This window comes from Gracilinanus agilis, chromosome 1 (assembly GCF_016433145.1).
Source record: "Gracilinanus agilis isolate LMUSP501 chromosome 1, AgileGrace, whole genome shotgun sequence".
Lineage (NCBI taxonomy): Eukaryota > Metazoa > Chordata > Mammalia > Didelphimorphia > Didelphidae > Gracilinanus > Gracilinanus agilis.
This window is the reverse complement of record NC_058130.1, coordinates 280,143,344-280,166,843: the sequence shown is the minus strand read 5'-3', so window position 1 is coordinate 280,166,843 and position 23,500 is coordinate 280,143,344. Positions and strand designations below refer to the sequence as shown.

The following is a 23,500-nucleotide window of genomic DNA, read 5'->3' as shown; positions in this document are numbered from 1 at the left end:
ATGATTTTTCAAAGGAGCAAATGTTGGGGAAGTTTTGTGTTAGCTAGATTCTGTAAATTGGAAATTTACCTCATGGGCATAATTTTTCATTTCAAGTTTCTAGTACTTATAGCTTTTACAAAGTTTTTAATTACTTGTGATTATTTAGAAAATGATAAAAAGATAGCTGTGGCTTTGTATCATTTTCCTCCTTCATCAACACTGAGACTTAATGTGGGTCATTATGTACCAAGAGATATACGATCCATTGCCATGCCTCTACAGTTTGCCTTTTCTAGCTTAGTAACCCCAAGTAGAATTTACTAACATAACCTTCAGGTACTTAGGGCTACTTCACATTTTGATGAGTCACTAAACTAATGCTTTATTGAATCTCAAATTAATGTTACAGTAGGATATCAATTTAGGAAATAATTAAAACTAAAAACATATTGCTTTATGATAGATTTCTCCAGAAATTAAAAAAATTACACTGAGCCCTCTGTACTTTTTTCTTTATTTTATTCCAGCAACAAATTTACACATAACTTTTCCATAGTTATATGATTCATGTTACCTCCCTCCCCTCCCCCATCCCTGAGTTGACAAGCAATTCCATTGGGTTATACATATAGTATTACTCAAAATCTTTTTCTACATTATTTGTTTTTATAAATAAAGTAATCTTTTAAAACCAAAATCCCAAATCATATACCCAAATAAACAAGAATTGTCCTGGATCACTGTATTGCTGTAGCCTTTAATTAAGTGCAAACATATTAATACTCTACAAATATCAACAATGTTTCAAAACTAATTGATAAAGGAGTTTAAAAGTTATTTACTTCTTAAAGTTCAGTACTAGTTAAATTCTAGTAAGATGGAAACTTGGTCTCAAAATAACTTAGTAAGAAAGTAGAAACATGTCTCACAAGCACAAATTTTACACTTGGGTTGAATTTTCTGAGGACCTACAAATAATTTTCAAATGTAAGTCATTATAGCAACTATAAAGACAACCAAATACCATAGTGAAATAATGACTTGTAATAGCCATAAAATTTAGATAACTTAATGGAAAGCTGCAAGGTGCCATCTAATTATTTTAAGATGAGAAGACTGAGGTCTAGGAAATTTGCCTAATTCCAATATTTAATATGTGGCTAAACTGGAATTTGAGCCCACATTCCTTGCCTCAAAATCCTATACTCTCTCTGCCCTCCAGGCTATCTCTCAGGAGACTTGGATTATAGGCCCAACTTTTATATTGTTATGGGTACATTTGATCTTGTTTGGGTTTTATATTTATAGCTGATTGATCCTTATCAAGATAGGCTTGAGCTGTTAGGGTAACCTAGTGTAGATAGTTGTTGAATTTGCTGGACACAGCTTAATCCAACACTTATTTATTATTAATGATGAGTATAGACAGGGACAGGATAAAGGAGGTAGAGATAAAGGAGGATTTTTATTATTCTAAAACTAATATTCTAGATAAACCCCCACCCCTTCTAAATCTTCGAGGATTTGCTCCTTAAATTATTCTCAACTATCTAAGACCCAAATCTAACTAATTTGCTATTTTTCCCACTGGTATGTATAGTAGAATTTGGTGTAAGAATCAAATGAATTGGATTCCTGTACTGTCCTGCTAGTTGTTAGCCACGTTACTTTGGGCAAGTCACAATATTTCAAAACCTCCATCTTCTTCATTTACAAAATTGAGAATTGCTTTTTTAAAAAGCATCAATAAGAATACTATATAAAAGATCATTACCTACTTCATGATATTATGAGCACTGAATAACATCAGTCAATAAACATTTATTAATGTATATTATGCGCCAGTCTCTAGGGAGAGTATTAAACAAAACAAAGACAGTCCTTCAAAGAGTTACAATCTAATGGGGGGGAGAGGTTACTAGTTTTTAGTTGTTATCTTTCATGCTTCAAAGAGGAACAAAATAACATCACTATGTTGGGGTCAACCTGTGGCTGATCAGACAATACAAGATAATAGCCCATAAGAACATCTGGGATGGAGATGTCTCTAAATTTGTGCATCTCACATTTTTTTGAACTACTGTACTTCTGCTTTGCTCATAGAGTATAGTGCCTTCTTTGATGTGGGCATGCAAAGCTAAATGGTACTGTGCTACTATCTTAATCAACAACAAAGTTCAGAGAAACTCTGAGTGTTATTTTTTTTTCTGACCTCCATGTGAGCCTCTGTCTTGTGAATTCTCTGTAAAATACTTCTAGGCAAATGTACATGTGGCATTCCAACTATGCGGCCAGTCCATTAGAGTTGCATTCTCTGCAGTAGAGTTTGAATGCTTTGGCAGTACAACTCAAGAAAAGATCTCAGTGTTGGGTGCCTTATCTTGCTAGGTGATCTTCAGAATCTTCCTAAGACAATTCAAATGGAAGTGAGTCAGTTTCTCAGCATTATACCTTCCAGGGCTCACAGGCACATAACAATGAGGTAAGCAAAGTGACACCTTCAGTTTGGTGGGCAGCCTAAAACCTTCCTTTCCAAATTTTATAAAACCAAATAAAACAAGCATTTCCATATACAAATGAAATCACAAATCTATATATGTAGCTTACTTTTCTCCATACCTATTAATCCTGTCCATTACTGTCCCAGCTCTTCCTTACCCTACCTGTATCACAATAGACATTGGCAAGGAAACCAACAGGTACTCAGAAATTAAGTCTTTAATATTTCGCCCTTCTGTGCACTTTCTGGAGGTAATGTCCACAGTTTATTCTTCCAGGATTAAGTCTGTGGCCGTATATAATTTTCTCCTGGTTCTATTAATTTCAATTGTTTTATATAGTTCTAACTTTTTAAAAAAATCAGTCTGTTCATTGTTTCCTATGGTGCAGTATTATTCCATCAGTCACATACCACGATTTGTTCAGACATTCCCTAATGGATGGGCATCCCCTCAGTTTCCAAATCTTTGCCACCACAACGAGAGCTGCTGTAAATATTTTGGAACATATGAATTGTTTTCCTATTTTCCTGATCTCAGGAAACATATTGCTGGTAAGTCTCTTTCTTAAGTAGAGGCCCTGGAGCCCACAGTCTTACTCTCCAGTCAAAGGGTCCAAACAGAGGGGCAGAGAAAACTGGTGAGATGTGAATTTCAGACATTCAATCTTGTAGGATGAAATTTCCCAATAATTACTTTCCTGGGGAAGGAAGGCATGATAGAGAAGTCCAGAGAAATCCAAAAGTACTGAATTGATAATGAATTCTGTAAACTAGAAAGTATTCTTATTCTTCATTTGGCCACTGAGTCAGTAGTGAATATATCTAATTATAGTGGTGATGGCAAACCTAGTGCTGACACGTGTAGCCACTTTTGATAACATGCGGCCGCATACAGAGAAGTATGGGGCCACATGCATGAAATGAAACATTTGCTGTAGTGTAGTGTGGACACTCTGTGCACTATAGATGACAATTCTACCTATATTAATTTACCTATTCTGGTTTATCAAAGACAGTTATATATTACGATTATACATTTTTGTTATCTAAGCTATAAATATCATGAAATTATGTTTTCTTTCCCAAAGTGACACACCACCCAAGTTATGCTCTTTTTTTGGGCAAATTTTGACATACAACATTTAAAAAGTTGCCCATCACTGAATTATATATTATCATCTATCCCATAACTTTCTACTTAAAAAAAAAAGAATGAAATTTCATCAAATCTAAATAAAACTCTATATCTCCCCCCTTAGAATTTAATAATCTAGAACCTTTTGGAAAAGGGAAATAAGGTTTGTTTGATATTACTCGTTCCTCATTAAACCATGCTAAAACTGTGTGAACAATTTTCTTCTCTAGATATTCACTAACTATCCCCCTTTTTTTTTTTAAACCCTTAACTTCTGTGTATTGACTCATAGGTGGAAGATTGGTAGGTAAGGGTGGGCAATGGGGGTCAAGTGACTTGTCCAGGGTCACACAGATGGGAAGTGTCTGAGGCCGGATTTGAACCTAGGACCTCCCGTCTCTAGGCCTCAATCCACTGAGCTACCCAGCTGCCCCCCTAACTATCCCTTTTAATAATATATTTTAGAATTTTGCCAGGAATCTGACTCAATTTAATAAGTATTTATTAAAAACACTGACTACTTTGGGCCATGAACTATGATTGATGCTGGAATTGAAACTGAGTTAATTACCTTGATATACAGATTCCATTCTCTTTTCTTTTTTTCTGAAAATGAGGACATTTGCCCTTCAGGTTTGGAGTTGGGAAGACCTGAGTTCTAGCCTCAGAGACACACTAGCTCTATGATCCTGGATATTCACTTAACCTCTCTTTGCCTTAATCCACCAGAAGGAAATAACAAACCATTCCATTGTCTTGACCAACGGTAGGCAACCTTTTTGGCCAGGAGAGCCATAAACGCCTGCAGAAGGAGGAAGATGGAGGCGCTGGAATATGGGGCTGGGGCTGAAGGGCCCCCTGGGGCACATCCTGGGGCTCTGCCCAGACTGGCCGGTCAGGAGGTGGAGCCAGATATGGCTCAAGAGCCATACGGTGCCGACCCCTGGTCTTGACCAAGAAAACCCCATACAGGGTCACAAAGAGAAGGACACAAATCAACAACAGTATTCCAATACTTTCTGCATTTTTCAAATATTTGTGTCATTAGTTCAGTAATTACATCTGCCAATTCTTTTAGTAGCCCATAATTTCATTCATTTGGATTTATATACACTATGAGCAGCTAAATATTTAATGAACTAGCAAAATGAATTAATGAATAATTAAAAGAAAAATGTCAAGCATAAGTATTGCTTCATCTCCTCTAATTTGTTAGTAATTTTCCTCTACCATTGGATAGGATATTTCAAGTGATATTCCAATGAAATCTCAAATTTAACATGTCCAAAATAGAACTCATCATCTTTTCCTAAAAACCCATGCCTCTTCCAAACTTCTCTAAGATACCACCATACTTCTTTCTGGTCATCCTTGACTTCTCATTCATATCACATATAACTGATAGGTTGTCAAATATTGCCATTTTTATCTCCATAATATCTTTTGCATATGTCCCTTTCTTTTTATTTGGATAGGCAGCACACCAATTCAGGGCCTCATCTACAACAGCCTCCAATTTGGTTTCCCTGCCTTTGCTTCTTGCCATTCCAATACATCCACCACAGATGTTAAAAGCAATTTCCTAATTTTTAGATCTAAACATGTCACCCTTTTAGTCAACAAACTCCAGTGGCTCCCACCTGCCTCAAAAATCAAACTCATTTGGCATTCAAAGATCTTGACAATTTAGTCTCTCAACTTAAAGGTTTTCTTATACTTTTCTCCCTCCCATATACTTTGCAATTTAACCACACTGCTCTACTCACTAATCTAGAAACAAGACACTCCATCTCCTGCCTCTGTGCCTTTGTACTGGTTGTCCTCCATGTTTAGAATACAGTCACTACCTCTTCAGGACTAAGCATCATCTTCATGAAGCCTTTTCTGTTTTTTCCAGGAGCCAGTGCTTCCTCCATAAACTATTTTTTTTTTTTACTAATTTTGTATGTAATTCTGCACATACTTATTTGTGTACATATTATCTCCTCAATTAGGAAGTTGAATTTTGTGAGGGTAAGGACTGTTTCACTTTGGATTTTGTACTCCCCAGCAAGCACTAGAAATTACAGTACCGAGGACATAGCAAATGCTTGTTGACTATCTGGACAAATGAAATGTTTTCAATCTTTTTGAGGAAGCTGAATCTTCTATCATTTCCTCTGACATCAAATAAAGATCAGAATACAGAGAAACTACAAGTGCATTTACAAAATTTTAGCTGCTTCACAAAAAGTTTCTTCAGACATTCATGAATATGTATAGGCCTTAGCTCTATTTCACTATGAAACTTTGACTGTTATTTGCTTTATGTTGACCATAATACCAATTACAAATTGCCAAGTTTTCCTACTGTTTCACCAAGTATCCCTTTCCACTTTTGTATAGCTGTTAGGGAAGTTTTTTGCTTGCCTCAAGCCTAAATTTGTCTCATTGCAACTTCCACTCTAAATTACTTATAATTCTTCCCTTCCCAGGCTAAGGAGAATAATTATTCTTTCCTCTATTTGACAACTCCTTTAAATAGTTGAAGCCAGACCTTATTCCTTCTCCCCAAGTTCTCTCTTTCTTAGCCTAATGATCCTAACAATTATAGTAAAACTTCCAATTACCCAGAATTCAAACACAAACTTGATATGTCAGTATTCATTTTTTAAAGTACAAGAAGTATGTTCAATTCATAGGCGTGAACATTGTGATGTACATGCAACAGTACTGTAATGTAGTTTTCTCCATTGTCTTTTTTGTGCTGCCATTTCAGTTAGTCTAATTAATTAGATTAAAGAGAGTCTCTATTTTACCTTAATTCCTCCTGTGAAGACTTATATTAATGAGGACATTTGTTCTTCTATGGCTTGGTTTTTTTTTTTAATAATTATCACAGGCAGAAATAAATAGAAGGCAAAGGAAGTATATCAGCTCTCCTGCCATGGCTGAAAATTCTAGTTGGATTTTATTACACTACTTGCTCATTTCAAATTGCAAAAGTCTATTAATCCAGAAACAAAAAAAGCTCAAACTTTATAGTTCAATTATTCCAACAAATTAACTGATTTCTAATACTTAGTTCTATAGTTTCTATAGTGCTTTTCATTTCTATTATTACTATTCAAATGGTTTGATATTTTCATCCATGTACTTTAAAGACGTTAGTATATATAAGATAAAAAGAAATCAAACTACCAAATAACTAGTTTTATTTTAGCATAATTTTAATTCTGGAATTATTTAATTCCTACATAGTTCTTAGTGTATTATGTGAAAATTTAAAATTAGCCTGTTAAGACAACTTTGGATTTTAAAGCAAAGGATCTTACTTCTGAACTGCTGAACTGTATTTCTCTTGAGACAATATCCCTGAAATGCTGGAAGATGTTTATGCAAATGCTGTGCAGCTGTTCTAAGGACCTCATGGTGACTCCCACCATCTGGAAGACTCACTTTTTTTTATTTGGACTGAGGTCAGAGTACACCAAAGCAGAGATGTCAAAGAGCATAAAATTGAGATTGTGAAAGGAAGGAAGATAGGGCTCTTTTGCCTTGGAATCATGGTGAGAGGAAGTGACTAGGAGAGGACTGGCATGCCTACAGTGTGGCCAAGAAGCTGGCAGAGGTGGGGGATTATGGGGAGACAGTGGGCGGGACAGGGAAGCAGTAGAGTTCCAGAATAGGTGAGTACTGGCTAGAAGAGTCTTGGCACATACACATGGTGAGGCTCAGGGTTGATCCGGAGAATACCCTAGCACATATGAAATCTGGCTGAGAAGCTCACATAGCTGGCTGGGGGAGGAGGCTTATGAAAGGAATAGCCACCCACCTGCAGCTGGTGCTGTTTCTTATTTTGGTCTGTTTTTTTATTATTTAATAAATAATTGTAAATTAAGATATAGTCTCCAGAGAATATTAATCTTAACATTGTTGTTGTTTGCCCTTTGTTTTGAAAGAGGACCAAAGACATCACGTGGCTGATACCTTGCTTGCCCATGAATAGGATTTAAGTGAGGCAGAGCTGCACAAAATTGTCAGCTCTCTTCCATGGAGTCATCAAAGTTCAGCAGCAAGACAAAAGTCAAGATGACTGACAATATAACTAGGATGCAGTGGATAACTTTGGTATCTTCAATTTCTTTTTTTTTTTTAAACCCTTGTACTTCGGTGTATTGTCTCATAGGTGGAAGATTGGTAAGGGTGGGCAATGGGGGTCAAGTGACTTGCCCAGGGTCACACAGCTGGGAAGTGGCTGAGGCCGGGTTTGAACCTAGGACCTCCTGTCTCTAGGCCTGACTCTCACTCCACTGAGCTACCCCGCTGCCCCCTATCTTCAATTTCTAAGTACTCCACACCACCTACTTCATCCACCTTCACAGCCATTGGAACAAACTGTTCTCATCCACCCATTCCACTGGAGAAAGTCTTTACATGCTTAGGAAAGATACCCTTCCCTAATCACTGATGGGTTTCAGGTTTGTTCATTCTCACTCTGAGTTAGCCCATTTGTTGAGATATTTTAGCCAGTAGCTGTAGCATATACTAACAGCTTCTTGAAGTCACAGGTGAGATTTGGGTGAAAGGTGGCCCCCAAGGGTAGATGAAAGGGTAGCTAGGTAGCACAGTGAATAGAACACCAGACCTGGAGACAGGAAGACTTAGGTTAAAATCTGGCCTCACACACTTCTTAGCAGTGTGACCCTGGGCAAACCACTTAATCCCAATTGCCTAGCCCATACTGACTTTCTTTATATCTGAGTATCACTTCTAAAGCATATAAAAATTAATTTGATTAATTAGATAAGAAGGTTGCTTTTAAAAAGGTCCCCAGCTTAGAGAAAGGAAATTTTGAGGGGTTACCTTAAGACCAAGTAAGACCAAGCTAGAATCTTCTTAGAGGTTCCTTAGGAGAATCCCAGTGATCCCTTCGCGGGAATGTGGGGTGTTAACTGCCACTCTTGGGTTGGTCCTCTCAAGAATTAAGAGGTGAAATATTTCCCTCGGATTTGCTCATGGAAGATTTTTAGAGACAGTTGGTCTGGAAAAACATCTTGAATAATTTTTGAGCTTTACTGGAAAGAGACAGAAGTTGGATTTTTATAATATTAAGTTTCATCTGTTTTGGAAATAGGCTTAGTAAGTTAGATCAGAAAATCAGTAGTCAGACAGTGTGGAGTTTAGGAGGATTACCTTTTGGTAATCAAGATGTCTTTTGTGAGACAGATTTTGGGAGGGATATAGATTTAGAATTTCTTAGTTATAGGGAATATATTTACAATAACTTTTCTTTCTGTTTCCTTTTACTTTCTCTTTCCTAAATTTTTAAAGTTATAATAGTTTTTTTTAATATAACCAGTCTTTGCAGAATTTCTTCCAACTGTTAAGATCAGCCATTTTCCAACTGTCAACTCACAGAATCACCTTCAAACCAAGAGTCTGTCCACTAACAACTATTACAAAATGCCAATACAGTTACCGATCAATAACAAGGGTCAATAACCCTTATTATAGGCAACAGGTAAGGGTTTAAAAAAAATGTGGATAAACAATCCTACAAAGGTATATCATATAAAAATGCAGATCTGGCCATATCACTACCTTGCTCAAAAATTTTCAGTAGTTTCTCCACTGATTTTAGAATAAATTTAAGGCCCTCCTCCATTTCCTACTTATCTTTCTAGTCATATTTTCTATTACTTCCCTTCTTAGCTCCTCAACATCATCCTTCATGTCTACTCTGAAAAAGTCTAAATTCTTTCTAAATAAGGATTGTTCTTTTTTATTATTATTATATAGCTCTACTGCCTCATACACTGTTTTTGTTCAGTTGTTTCTATCATGTCCCAATCTTGGTGACCCCATTTGGTATTTTCTTGGCAAAGAAACTAGAATGGTTTGTCATTCTCTTTTGTAGCTCATAAGAACTAAGATAAGATAACTGAGGCAAACATGATTAAGATCATACAGCTAATAAGTGTCAGAGGATAGATTTGAACTCAGGTCTTCTTGACTCCAGGTCCAGCACTATATTCACTGTACATTGTCATACATACAAAGTCAGAAGATAATAAATGTTTTGCTGAACTGACAATAGTATGAAAAGATGTTGCTACTTTTAAGTAAAACTATTAAATGCATTACATTTTAGGTAGTCAATAAATACTTATTAAGTATTTTTAAGATGAGTCTTCCTGGCTCCAGGCCTGGCACTCTATCCACTGTGCTACCTAACTGCCCATGGAAATACCTGAAGTTCAAGTTGGACTATAAAAAATGATGACAGTACTTATTTTCAATCATTAAGATATAAAAAAATAATTTATAAATAAATAGAGTAGGCTCAAATAAACAAAGAATAAATATATAGTGCTTAGTATATGTGTTGCTGAAGTGACCACACACACATACACACATATAGTATAGTACTCTGTCCATAGTAGGATGTCCAAGAAATTTTATGGTAATTAAATACGAAAATATCTCCATGGACAACACTTTGTGCTGCTATGAAAAGTTTAACTATTTTTAATGAGCAAGGCTATACTCCGATTTGTCTCATCTCAAAAATTCTAAATAAAATGAATTCTCTCTATAATTTCTCTTACATAGTCCAAACTCCAATCATCTCTCATTTGAACTATTGCAATAGTCTCTTATTTGATGTTTTGGATGAAAAAGGAGGAGGGTTGGGCTTGGGGCTAGCAACCCCACCCTGTAAAAACTACATCTGCTAAAGAAACTGCAACCTAAAGTAGGGGCAGCTGGGCTAGCTCAGTAGATTGAGAGCCAGGCCTAGAGACGAAAAGGTCCTAGGTTCAAATCTGGGTTCAGATACTTCCCAGCTGGGTGAACCTGAGTGACCCATTGCCTACTGGTTGTGGGCCTATGCTCCTAGAATGGAGTCCCAGGATAAAAAAAAAAAAAAAAAAAAATCAACTCCCATCTATTGTCCGCAAGATAGCCCAAAATTTGTTTCTAAAGAACAGGTCTTAACATGTCACTTCCCTATGCAATAAACTCCAACTGTCCATCACCATCACTGCAATCAAATATAAACTCCTTTATTTGACATTTAAAGTATATCTAGTTATGTTCTAATTTTTTTTATAATTTGGAGTAAGAATATAAATTGTGGAAAACTTAGAAGTACAAGATATAAAAGGCATACAATAATTGGAAGTAATATGAGGAAATAGGAGAAAGCAACACTGAATATACTTTTAAAAATATCCTCATTTGATCTTTTAATAAGATGTTTGTAAAAAAAATAAAACTTTGAATCCAAGTCATTAAAAAAAGATTCCAGGTTCCGGGTTAAGATGGCGGAAGAGTAAGAAGCAGCTCTTAACCTCTCCTGACCGAAACACACAAAACTCCTCAAAGGGACATAAAAACAAGTCCAGACGAACAGAGGAACCCCACAACAGGGCACAACGTGGAAGGTACGTGGAATCGGGGCATTTCCATGCTATAAAGGGGTGAAACAGCTCTCACTAAATCGCGGGCTGAGCAACCACCACACCCCCACCCCCTCCACACACACCACCTATAGCGCCGAAGCCAGCTAAAAAGAAATAGAGCAAGTTCAGGGCACCCATTGAGTCACTGGCAGCTCTGGGGCCTGTTCCTGAGAGCAGCAAGATTTAGGACCCCAAAAAGCTAAAGAACACACACGAACTCTGAGTGCGGGAGCAGAGCGCAGGCGTGGTTGGAGGCATGGGTGGAGGCAGACACAGCCGCGAGCTAAGGCTCTGAAACCTTGAGTGGGGAACCAGTGCAGATGGGTATACAACTGTGGAAGCAGCTCCCTGAGACTTGTAAAGAGACTTCCGGCAGAGGATCAAGCAAGGGGGTCCACCAGGGGGCTTGACCTTGGAAAAAACCAGAACTCAGACCTCAGGAGCCAAAAGACCGTGGAGAGACCCTGAGCGCGAGGATAAACCTGAAAAGCTGCTGGGCTAACGATGGCTACCCAGAATCAGGAAGTTCAGAAGAGAAAGATTAACAACAAGAAAAAGAAGTCTTTAACACTCGACAACTTTTACACAGAGAAAATCCAGACAACCGAGCAAACAGAGGAGGAGAACAAACAAGCATCCAGACCCTCCTCAAATAAGGAAAACTCCTCACAAGCTATGGAAGAGTTCAAAACTGAGATTTTGAGGAAAATGGAAGAGACCTGGCAAGAAAATAACAGATTAAAAGGTAGAATCTTGCAATTGGAAAGTTAGGCTCAGAAACCAAATGAACTGATAAGCAAATTGAACACCAAAAATGACCAGATTGAAAAGGAAAACCAGTCCCTAAAGGCTAGAATTGTGCAATTAGAAGCCAATGATCTCTCAAGACAACAAGAACAAATAAAACAAAGTCAAAAGACTGATAAAATAGAAGGAAACACGAAATATCTCAATGAGAAAGTGACAGATCAACAAAACCGGTCTAGAAGAGACAATTTGAGAATCATTGGTCTTCCAGAAAAAGCAGAAATTAATAGAAACTTGGACTCCATACAAAAAGAAATTATTCAGCAAAATTGCCCTGAAGTCCTACAACAAGAGGGCAATATAGACATTGAAAGGATCCATAGAACATAAGCTACATTCGATCCAGATAAGAAAACACCCAGAAATATAATTACAAAATTCAAGAGTTTCCAAGCAAAAGAAAAAATCTTACAAGAAGCCAGAAAGAGACAATTCAAATATCAAGGAGCACCAATCAGGATCACACAGGATCTGGCAGCCTCCACACTAAAAGATCACAAGGCTTGGAATACGATATTCAGAAAGGCAAGAGAGCTGGGCCTGCAACCACGATCAACTACTATATATTTCCAGGGGAAAGTATGGGCATTCAACAAAATTGAAGAATTCCAGGTATTTGCACAGAAAAGACCAGGGCTAAATGGAAAGTTTGATATCCAACCACAAAAATCGAGAGAAACATGAAAAGGTAAATAAGATACAGAGGGGAAAGAAAGAAAACTTATAATTTTTAAAGTTGCCTTTTTAAGGGCCTCAGTGAGATCTAATTATCTGTATTCCTATGTAGAGAAATGTTATGTATAATTCTCTGTAGTGAACTCTATTCACTATTATAGTATTCACTATTATAGTAATCAGAAGAATAATTCACAGGGTGAGGGTGGAACACTAAATAATCTAAGATGACATGAGGGATGGGAAAGAGGGGGTGAATAGCAGGGGACACCAAGAGAAACTTGAGTGAATAAGAAAAATAGGATATTCTATTACACACAAAGAGGGCATGGGAAGGAGAGGGGACAAATACTATTACAATAAGGAGAGGAAGAGAGCATTAAGATGTAATAATCAAACCTTACTCTCAGTGTAATCAACCCAGAGAGGGAAGAGTAGCTATACTATCCATTGGGACAAAAAACTGTTATCTAACCCTTCTGAGAAAGTCAGAAGGGATAAACCAAGGGGAGCAGGGGAGTGAGGACGTCAAAAAAAGGGAGGGGAGAAAAAGGGGAGGGAATTCATAAGGCCTTTAAAAACAAAAAGAGGGGGAAAAATGAGGGAGGGAGTAGAAAGGGAAGGGGATAAGGCACAGCGGCTTAATAGCAAACCACTGGTTTAAAAGGAAATAGTATAAGAAAAAGGGGGTAGGAATAGGGGAGGATACGAAAATGTCAGCAAATGCACAACTGATGATTCTGAATGTGAATGGGATGAACTCGCCCATAAAACGGAAGCAAATAGCAGAGTGGATTAGAAACCAAAATCCTACCATATATTGTCTACAAGAAACACATATGAGACGGGTAGACATACACAAGTTTAAAGTTCAGGGCTTGAGCAAAAACTTCTGGGCATCAAATAAGAAAAAGAAGGCAGGAGAGGCTATTATGATTTCTAACAAAGCCAAAGTAAAAATAGATATGATTAAAAAAGACAGGGAAGGTCATTACATCCTGATTAAAGGCAGTATAAACAATGAGGAAATAAGACTGCTCAATATGTATGCACCAAGTGGCATAGCACCCAAATTCATAAAGGAGAAACTGGCAGAGCTCAAGAAGGAAATAGATAGTAAAACCATACTAGTGGGAAATCTAAATATTCCTCTTTCAGATCTAGATAAATCAAATCAAAAAAATAAATAAGAAAGAGGTAAGAGAGGTGAATGAAGTCATAGAAAAATTAGATTTAATTGATAAGTGGAGAAAAACAAATAGGGACAAAAAGGAATACACCTTCTTTTCAGCTTCACATGGTACATTCACAAAGATTGACCATGTTATAGGGCAAAGAATCATTGCAAACAAATGCAAAAGAGCAGAAATAATAAATGTAACCTTCTCAGATCATAATGCAATAAAAATAATAATTAGGGGGGCAGCTGGGTAGCTCAGTGGAGTGAGAGTCAGGCCTAGAGACAGGAGGTCCTAGGTTCAAACCCAGCCTCAGCCACTTCCCAGCTGTGTGACCCTGGGCAAGTCACTTGACCCCCACTGTCCACCCTTGCCAATCTTCCACCTATGAGACAATACACCGAAGTACAAGGGTTTTTAAAAAAATAATAATAATAATTAGTAAGGGCACCTGGACAGGAAAATAAAAAACTAATTGGAAATTAAATAATATGATTCTCCAAAACCAATTTGTCAAAGAAGGAATCATAGAAACAATCAACAATTTCATTGAAGAAATGACAATGATGAGACATCCTACCAAACTCTGTGGGATGCGGCCAAGGCAGTACTCAGGGAGAAATTTATATCCTTGAGTGCATATATTAACAAATTAAGGAGGGCAGAGATCAATGAATTGGGCATGCAACTCAAAAAGTTAGAAAGTGAGCAAATTAAAAATCCCCAGATGAAAATTAAATTAGAAATACTAAAAATCAAGGGAGAAATTAATAAAATCAAAAGTAAAAGAACTATTGAATAAATAAGTCTAGAAGCTGGTACTTTGAAAAAAACAGATAAAATAGACAAAGTACTGGTCAATCTAATAAAAGAAAGGAAAGAAGAAAACCCAATTGACAGTATCAAAGATGAAAAGGGAGACGTCACCTCTAATGAAGGGGAAATTAAGGCAATCATTAAAAACTATTTTGCCCAATTATATGGCAATAAATATAACAATTTAGGAGATATGGACGAATATTTACAAAAATATAAACTGCCTAGATTAACAGCAGAAAAAATAGAATACCTAAATAATCCCATATCAGAAAAAGAAAATGAACAAGACATCAAAGAACTCCCTAAGAAAAAATCGCCAGGGCCTGATGGATTCACAAGTGAATTCTATCAGACATTCAAAGAGCAACTAATCCCAATACTATACAAATTATTTGATATGATAAGCAAAGAAGGAGTCCTACCAAATTCCTTTTATGACACAAATATGGTACTGATTCCAAAGCCAGGGAGATCAAAAACAGAGAAAGAAAACTATAGACCAATATCCCTAATGCAAAAATCTTAAATAGAATACTAGCAAAGAGACTCCAGCAAGTAATTAAGAAGATCATCCACCATGATCAGGTGGGATTTATACTAGGAATGCAAGGTTGGTTCAACATTAGGAAAACCATCCACATAATTGACCATATCAACAGTCTAACAAACAAAAATCACATGATTATCTCAATAGATGCTGAAAAAGCCTTTGACAAAATACAGCATCCATTCCTATTGAAAACACTGAAAAGTATAGGAATAGAAGGACCTTTCCTAAAAATAATAAACAGTATATACCTAAAACCGTCAACAAGCATCATATGCAATGGGGATAAATTAGAAGCCTTCCCAATAAGATCAGAAGTAAAACAATATGCCCATTATCACCTCTATTATTCAACATAGTACTAGAAACACTAGCAGTTGCAATTAGAGAAGAAAAAGAAATTGAAGGTATCAAAATAGGCAATGAGGAGACTAAGCTATCACTCTTTGCAGATGATATGATGGTATACTTAAAAAATCCTAGAGAATCAACTAAGAAGCTTGTAGAAATAATCAACAACTTTAGCAAAGTGGCAGGATACAAAAATAAATGCCCATAAATCATCAGCATTTCTATACATTTCCAACACATTAGAGCAGCAAGAAGTAAAAAGAGAAATACCATTTAAAATCACCCTAGACAATATAAAATACTTAGGAATCTATCTACCAAAACAAACACAGCAATTATAGGAAAACAACTACAAAACACTTTCCAAACAAATAAAACTGGATCTAAACAATTGGAAAGCCATTGATTGCTAATGGGTTGGACGAGCTAATATAATAAAAATGACCATTCTACCCAAATTAATTTACCTCTTTAGCGCCATACCTATCAAATTATCAAAAAAACTTCTTTACTGAATTAGAAAAAACTATAACAAATTTCATTTGGAATAACAAAAGATCAAGAATTTCAAGGGAAATAATGAAAAAAAAATGTGAAGGAAGGGGGCCTAGCAGTACCAGATATTAAACTATACTATAAAGCAGCAGTCATCAAAACAATATGGTACTGGCTAAGAGACAGAGAGGAGGATCAATGGAATAGACTTGGGGTAAATGACATCAGCAAGACAGTGTATGATAAACCCAAAGAGCCCAACTTTTGGGACAGGAATCCACTATTTGACAAAAACTGCTGGGAAATTTGGAAAACAATATGGGAGAGATTAGGTCTAGATCAACATCTCACACCCTACACCAAGGTAAATTCAGAATGGGTGAACAACTTGAATATAAAGAGGGAAACTATAAGTTAAGTGAACACAGAATAGTATACTTGTCAGATCTGTGGGAAAGGAAAGACTTTAAAACCAAGCAAGAGTTAGAGAAAATTACAAAATGTAAATTAAATGGTTTTGATTATATCAAGCTAAAAAGCTTTTGTACAAACAAAAACAATGTAGTCAAAATCAGAAGGGAAACAACAAATTGGGAAGAAATCTTTATAACAAAAAACTCTGACAGGGGTCTAATTACTCAAATATACAAGGAGTTAAAGCAATTGTATAAAAAAAATCAAGACATTCCCCAATTGATAAATGGGCAAGAGACATGAATAGGCAATTTTCAGGTAAAGAAATCAAAAGTATCAATAAACACATGAGAAAGTGCTCCAAATCTCTAATTAGAGAACTGCAAATCAAAACAACTCTGAGGTATCACCTCACACCTAGCAGATTGGCTAAAATGAAAGAAGGGGAGAGTAATGAATGTTGGAGGGGATGTGGCCAAATTGGGACATTAATGCATTGCTGGTGAAGTTGTGAACTGATCCAGCCATTCTGGCTGGCAATTTGGAATCATGCTCAAAGGGCTATAAAAGAATGCCTGCCCTTTGATCCAGCCATACCATTGTTGGGTTTGTACCCCAAAGAGATCATAGATAAACAGACTTGTACAAAAATATTTATAGCTGTGCTTTTTGTGGTGGCAAAAAACTGGAAAAGGAGGGTATGTCCTTCAATTGGGGAATGGCTGAAAAAACTATGGTATATGCAGGTGATGGAATACTATTGTGCTCAAAGGAATAATAAACTGGAGGAGTTCCAGGCGAACTGGAGAGACCTCCAGGAACTGATGCAGAGCAAAAGGAGCAGAGCCAGAAAAACATTGTACACAGAGACTGATATATTGTGGTAAAATTGAATGTAATGGACCTCTGTACCAGCAGCAATACAATGACCCAGGACAATTCTGAGGGATTTATGGTAAAGAACACTACCCACATTCAGAGGAAGGACTGCAGGAGAGGAAACATATAAGAAAAACAACTGCTTGAACGCATGGGTCGGGGTGGACATGATTGAGGGTGTGGACTGGAAACTACCACACCAATGCAACTACCAACAATTTGGAAAGAGGTCTTGATCAAGGACACATGTTACAACCAGTGGAAATATGCATCGGCCATGGGTGGGGGGAGTGCAGGGGTTGAAGGGGAAAGTAGGAGCATGAATCATGTAACCATGTTAAAAATGAATATTAATAAATGTTTAAAAAAAAAAGATTCCAAAGGAATAGGATTTGAAGTAAGAAGGGACCTCAAAGGCCATTCATTCCAATTCATTCATTTTCAATGGCTATTCCCATGTCTGGAATACTCTCCTTCCTCATCTTCACCTCCTGGCTTTCCCAGCTTTCTTCAAGTCTCAGCTAAAACCCCAACTTCTATGAAAAGTCCTTTCTGATCTTTCCTAATGCTTAGTACAGTATTGTAAACTGTGGACATTTTGAAATTTTTATTTTCTTTGGAGTCTATGACATTCTTCCATCTGTATCATCTATCCAGTCTGAAAGAGAGAGAAATGGGAAAAAAGGAAATTAGATGAAAGGGTTGGAGTCTCAACTCAGTTGTTAGACTCTATAAAAGAATTTTGGAAACTATGTTAGTGTTTTGATATTTAGAATGAAATATTTAGGCCTTCCCCCACTACTTCAGTACTTTAGTTGAAATCAGAATTCGATCCTTTCAGTTATTCACTATAAACTACCAAATAAAGCAGTGAATATTTCCTAACCTATTTCCAAAGCCTTCCCACAACTAAAGCACTAGTCATAATGGAAAAGCTAAATCTTTTTCTTCAAAAGATTTTGTTTTAAACTAGTCATCTTATTTCTGTCCCACTACTTGTTCCATCCATTTACCAATTTATGGGAACCCCTTTCATCCACTTATATACTTATATGCCATAAATTATTCATTTAATTAATGGGAATCCTATATACTGTCACCTCAAAAGGAAGCTATTTTTTTGTACATCCTTTGAGGTGATTTTGTCTAGAATTATTCCTATTGCTAGACTACCTTCCCCATAATTTCCCTTCACCTCTTCTTCACTTTCCCTATTTGTTAATTAAAATGTATTTTTTGTGGCCAAATGTGTCTCCCTTCTTTTGAGAGTGATACTGAAGTGTCAACATTTCTCCCCAATCTCACCTCCTTTTTTTAGAGATGTCTATTTATGCATCTTGATTATTTGAAACAATTTTTCCTAACTTTCCTTTTCCTTTCCCTCACTCCCTACCCAGTGTTTCCTCTTCCCTTCTCTTTCCATTTTTTCTTAATATGATCAAGACATAACTACTCCTAGGCTTTGTCTAATTGGATGCCCTCTATTATGCCCCGAGGATGAGGATGTGTTCAGAGGGGACACAGGTATCATCTCATATCTGAATGTAGACCATTTATCCTTATTTAATACTTTGTCTTCAGGAATATAATATTCCAAGTTCTCTGCTCCTTTGCACTGATAACTGTAATTCTTACTGTGGCAATTTGGTACTTGAATTCTTTCTTTCTAGTTGCTCATAGCTTTCTAGTTGCTTTTCTTTGACCTGGAAGTTCTGGATTTTGGTTATCATGTTCCTAAGAATTTTCAGAAGAAAACTTTGAAAGATAGAATAGTTCTTTCTCTTTCTACTTTGCTCTCCTTCAAAGAGATCTGATGTCTATGTTCTCTTTTTTGGAAGAGTCATGTTGTTAGACAAGTGATTCTTAAATATTTCCTCCTTGATGGGTTTTCCAGGTCAGCTGTTTAAATAAGATACCTTACATTTTCTTCTATTCTGCCTCCTTCCCCCAGCATTTTAACTGTTCTATTTTTTTCTTGTTGCTTCATGTAGTCATTAGCTTCTATTTTGTCTGTTCTATTTTTTAGGAATACCTGGGGTCTGAATCTTATCATTGCTGCTACTGGCTTCTGAACTGATTGCTTTCTCCACACAGTCCAGAACCTCCCTATTCAGCTAATGCCACTCCACAACATAGGTCTTCTTGGTACACCCTGGACCTATGAACCAGAAGTAGGTAGCAAGCAATCTAGCTGCCAAATTATACCTACCTCTAACTCAGTGGTTATGGATCTAGTAGTGTCCAGTATAGGTTTGGGTCCTCATCTTGCTTAGGTGCACAGCTTCTCCCTAGATATTAGGGTGTTCTGCATGTAACATGCTCCTGGTCCACTGCAAACCTCCCAGTCTGTCTTCCTTTACTGAGCTGGACTGGACAAATGATTCATTGTGATTTTTTTCTTTATCTCTCCATCAGGATTCAGTCCGGTGCTTTTCTAGATCTGTTTGGAAGAGTTTATGGAGGGGAGATCACCACTGCTTCCTACCACTCTGCAATCTTGGTTCTAGCTCTTAATTATTTCATTCTACATAACACTAAGCAGTCCTGTTTTTCCACAACATATCTCGAACAACCCAACATGAAGATGATTCTTGCAAAGCAAATTATAGTATTTTTATACCTCCATCTACTGAAATTCCACCTTGCAAGGTCCAGCTCAAATTTATCTACCATGAATGCTTTCTTGATTAGTCCAAAGAGAAGTAATATTCCCTTCTTCCTTAGGGCTTTCACAGCACTATTTCACTTTTCATTGATTTCTTTTTGATAGGTATCTTCCCCAAAGATAGTCAAAGTAATCTTTCTAATGCATGTTTGACTGTACTTTAAAGCAGTAATCATCAAAATAATCTGGTACTAAGAAATGAAAGGGTGGAACAATGGAATAGCCTGGGGTAAACGACCTAAGCAATCTAGCATTTGATTGTAAATATTAAAATCAATGGTTTGGCTAAATATGTGAAAATTATAAATCTTTTATTTATAAAAGAGGTAGAAAGTACAAAAGGGTAGAAAAGACATTAACCTATCTTACTAAATACTGTTCCAGTGCTTGGCTCTGCCAGGACTTGATAACCTTTAATTAGAATTAAACTATCTTCAGAAGACAGGAAGGGAAAACCAGCTATCTACTCACCCAAGACAATGACTGGAGCTGAAGGTGACTCCTGAGGCCTACTTCCTTCTTTGAGCTGACCTTCTTCTTGAAGCTGACTTCCTTCTTGGAGTTCACTCTCTACACACCTCCTGCTTTTATGGTGTTTTCCTGTCCCTGCCCCTTTTCATGGGAGCCAATCAGTTTCCAAATTGTCTTGAGTTGTCACCTTTGGATTCACACCTTTCTGAGTGTGTGAACTCTTAAGTTTCTGGCTGTTTGAGTTTGGGGAAAAAGGTGGAGCTCTTCAAGTATCTTGCTGGCTTCTCACCTAGCATCAAGTAAGGTGTGAACTCACTAAGTAGTTTGTGAGCTCCTCCACCTAGTTCAAGCTTGTGTTGATTCAATCAAATGGTACACAAAGGAGAGCTAATTTTGTCCTCACAATCTAGTGAGGTACTAAGTAGGGGTACTTAAGTTACGGTCCAAGTTTTAACTCCAACTAGGCAAAGAGAATAAAGGATTCTCTTTTCATAAGTGTGAACTCAAAGAGAACCAAGAATTTCCTTTCACATGATAAACCCAAAGATCCCAACTTTGGGGATAAGAACTCACTATTTGACCAAAAACTACTGAGAAAATTGGAAAACAGTATTGCAAAAATTAGATTTAGATAAATATATCATATCCTATACCAAGATATAGTCAAAATGGGTATAGTGAATTAAACACAGAGTGATATCTAATGCACATTTGATCATCATGTCACTTTTGCTTAAACTCTCTTTCATAAACTACCAAATAAAATATAATTTGGCCTAACAGTGAAAGCTCTCCACAATCTAGCTCTAACCTACATTTCTAGCTATATTTCATGTTGTTTCCTTTCATAAGGTTTACAATCAAACCAAACTGAGTTTAGTAAATGTTTCCCTCTCCTGTCTCTCTCTTTCTATGTGTTCCTCCATGCTACCAACATCTCCACCTACTGATATTCTGCACATTTTTCAAGTTCAGATGTCCTTCATGAAGTTTTCTCTGACTTGACCACCAAAGTTATTCATTCCTCTTCATATCTTATTCCATTTTGATTCATTCATTTAAAGGAGAAGAAAATTTAGATGAGATCTTTCTCCTTATAAAATTAATCTTCTAGTAAAAGAATGAAAGGATTTAGAACTAAAGAAATTAAAAAAGAACAAAGGAAGAGAGTTATTGACTAGAAAGATCAGGAAGGAAAAGGTGGTATTTGACTTTAAACTTTCTTCTGCATTTAAACTATAACCTGTGGGGGGAAATTTGGTGGCTCAGTGGATTGAGAGCCAGGTCTAGAGATGGGAGGTCTTGGGTTCAAATCTGCTTTAGACACTTCCTGGCTGTGTGAACCTGGGCAAGTCACTTAACCCCCATTGCCTAGCTCATAGCACTCTTCTGCCTTAGAACTAATATTGGTTCTAAGACAGAAGGTAAGGGTTTAACAGTAACAATAATAAACTGTAACTTGTATTAAAATTATTTGTGCGCATCTAAGTCCCTTATTGGTTTATAAGTTTCTCAGGGAAGTGACAATGACCATTTTGCATAGGCATCAATAATAACTACCTAATATACAATAGAGATGCTTATGTTTATTGAATTTATAATCCTTCCTATTCAACAGAAAAGCATTTCAAAAAGGGGAAGCCAGAAGTACTCATCATCATCTTCTACCTCCCAATACTTTAAAAATTATAAATATAACTGCTCAAATATCAAAGCAGATAAAGGTCACCTGGAAGTGGCAAATGTTGTTGAGAGATTTTATCTTCTACTGCCAAAGAACCTAATCGAACCTTTGCTGACAGATATGAAAGAATTTATTTTAGAAACAATTACCAGTTCATTAACAGACATTTTAAAAGGTGAGTCAAAACACCTTCCTTGGAATTTTTAAGCTAGCCAAGAAATAATCTTGGTAGTCAAATGCAGTTCTCTTCCAGCTTAGAAGAATGAATGAAGTGGCAGTCGCATTTTTATAAGCACCCTATTCAGTGTTGTGCTGTCTGTTTGAAAAATCAAAGGTGATTTCTGACTTCTTCAGACTGCTTGAGGGCAAGAACTGTTTTATTTTTCTTTGTATCTTTACCGGCCCCCCCCCCAGCACAGCTAGCAGATCCCCAATAAATGCTTGTTAAATTTAATTTAATTTCTGCTTATTTGGAAATTTGTTACATTGTTTACTATATTCTTATTCTAATCATATCCATAAGTGTTATAAGGATGTCAAATAAAAAAGTGAGGTAATCTTGATCTAAGAGATCTTGAAGTCATAAAAGTAGGAGGCAGTTAGGTGACTCAGTGGATAGGGAGCTAGACCTGGAGACAAGAAGTCCTGGGTTCAAATCTGGCCTTTGATGATTCTTAGCGGGATGATCCTGGGCAAGTCACTTAACCCTCACTGACTACCCCTTACAGTTCTTCTGCTTTAGAACCAATACGCAGTAAGGGTTAAAAAAAATTGCAAAAGTACAGAATGTATATCAACCAAGAAAAATGTCAAGTTAGCTACTCACAATTTATCAACATTTGCCTTATTATTTTGAGCCTGTTCACCATTCCTGAAAGATTTTACAACAATGTTCCTCAAAATGGAGTCTACATGTGGTGATACAGAACAGTGAGATGATTATGGCTTATTCTGGATACTCCTATTAATGCAAATATAAACTATGTTAGCTTTTGGGGACAACACTGCTAAACTTCTAATTCAATGTGCTTGAAGTTAACTAAAATGCCTAAATCCAAAGCATTTTTATAATGTGTTTCTGCATTTTACGGTTTTTTTTTTGTTCAAAATTTAGGACTTACATTTTATACCTGTTAAATTTCACATTACATTCAGTCCACTATTCCAGCCCGTCAACATTTGGATCTTGATTCTGTTACTCCAACTGTTACTTGTCCTAATCAGTTTTGTATCATCTACAAATTTGATGAAAATGCCTTCAAAGTCTCTACCCAGACATTCTTTTGAGTATACTTAATTCACATTTTCCTACTCGATCCTGAAAACCTATCATGATAGACTCGGCTAAAAGTTTCAGTGAAATCCTGGTAACACTATGTGTTTATAACATTGCAAAATATATATATATATATATATATATATATATATATATATATATATATATATATATATA

At 36.5% G+C, this 23,500-nt stretch overlaps 1 protein-coding gene across 2 annotated transcripts in view; it reads right to left on the bottom strand.

The window, feature by feature from the left end:
• The window catches only part of SNX2 (sorting nexin 2), a 78,478-nt gene that overhangs the window by 42,099 nt on the left and 12,879 nt on the right, over positions 1–23,500 (bottom strand). Inside the window, exon 1 of one of the 2 annotated variants that reach the window (XM_044662034.1) lies at positions 2,195–2,260. The exons of the other annotated variant lie outside the window; for it this stretch is intronic. Coding sequence (XP_044517969.1) covers positions 2,195–2,260 — 66 coding nt within the window. Of the gene's footprint in view, positions 1–2,194; positions 2,261–23,500 lie in introns of those variants that run through there. 2 annotated transcript variants of the gene reach the window in all.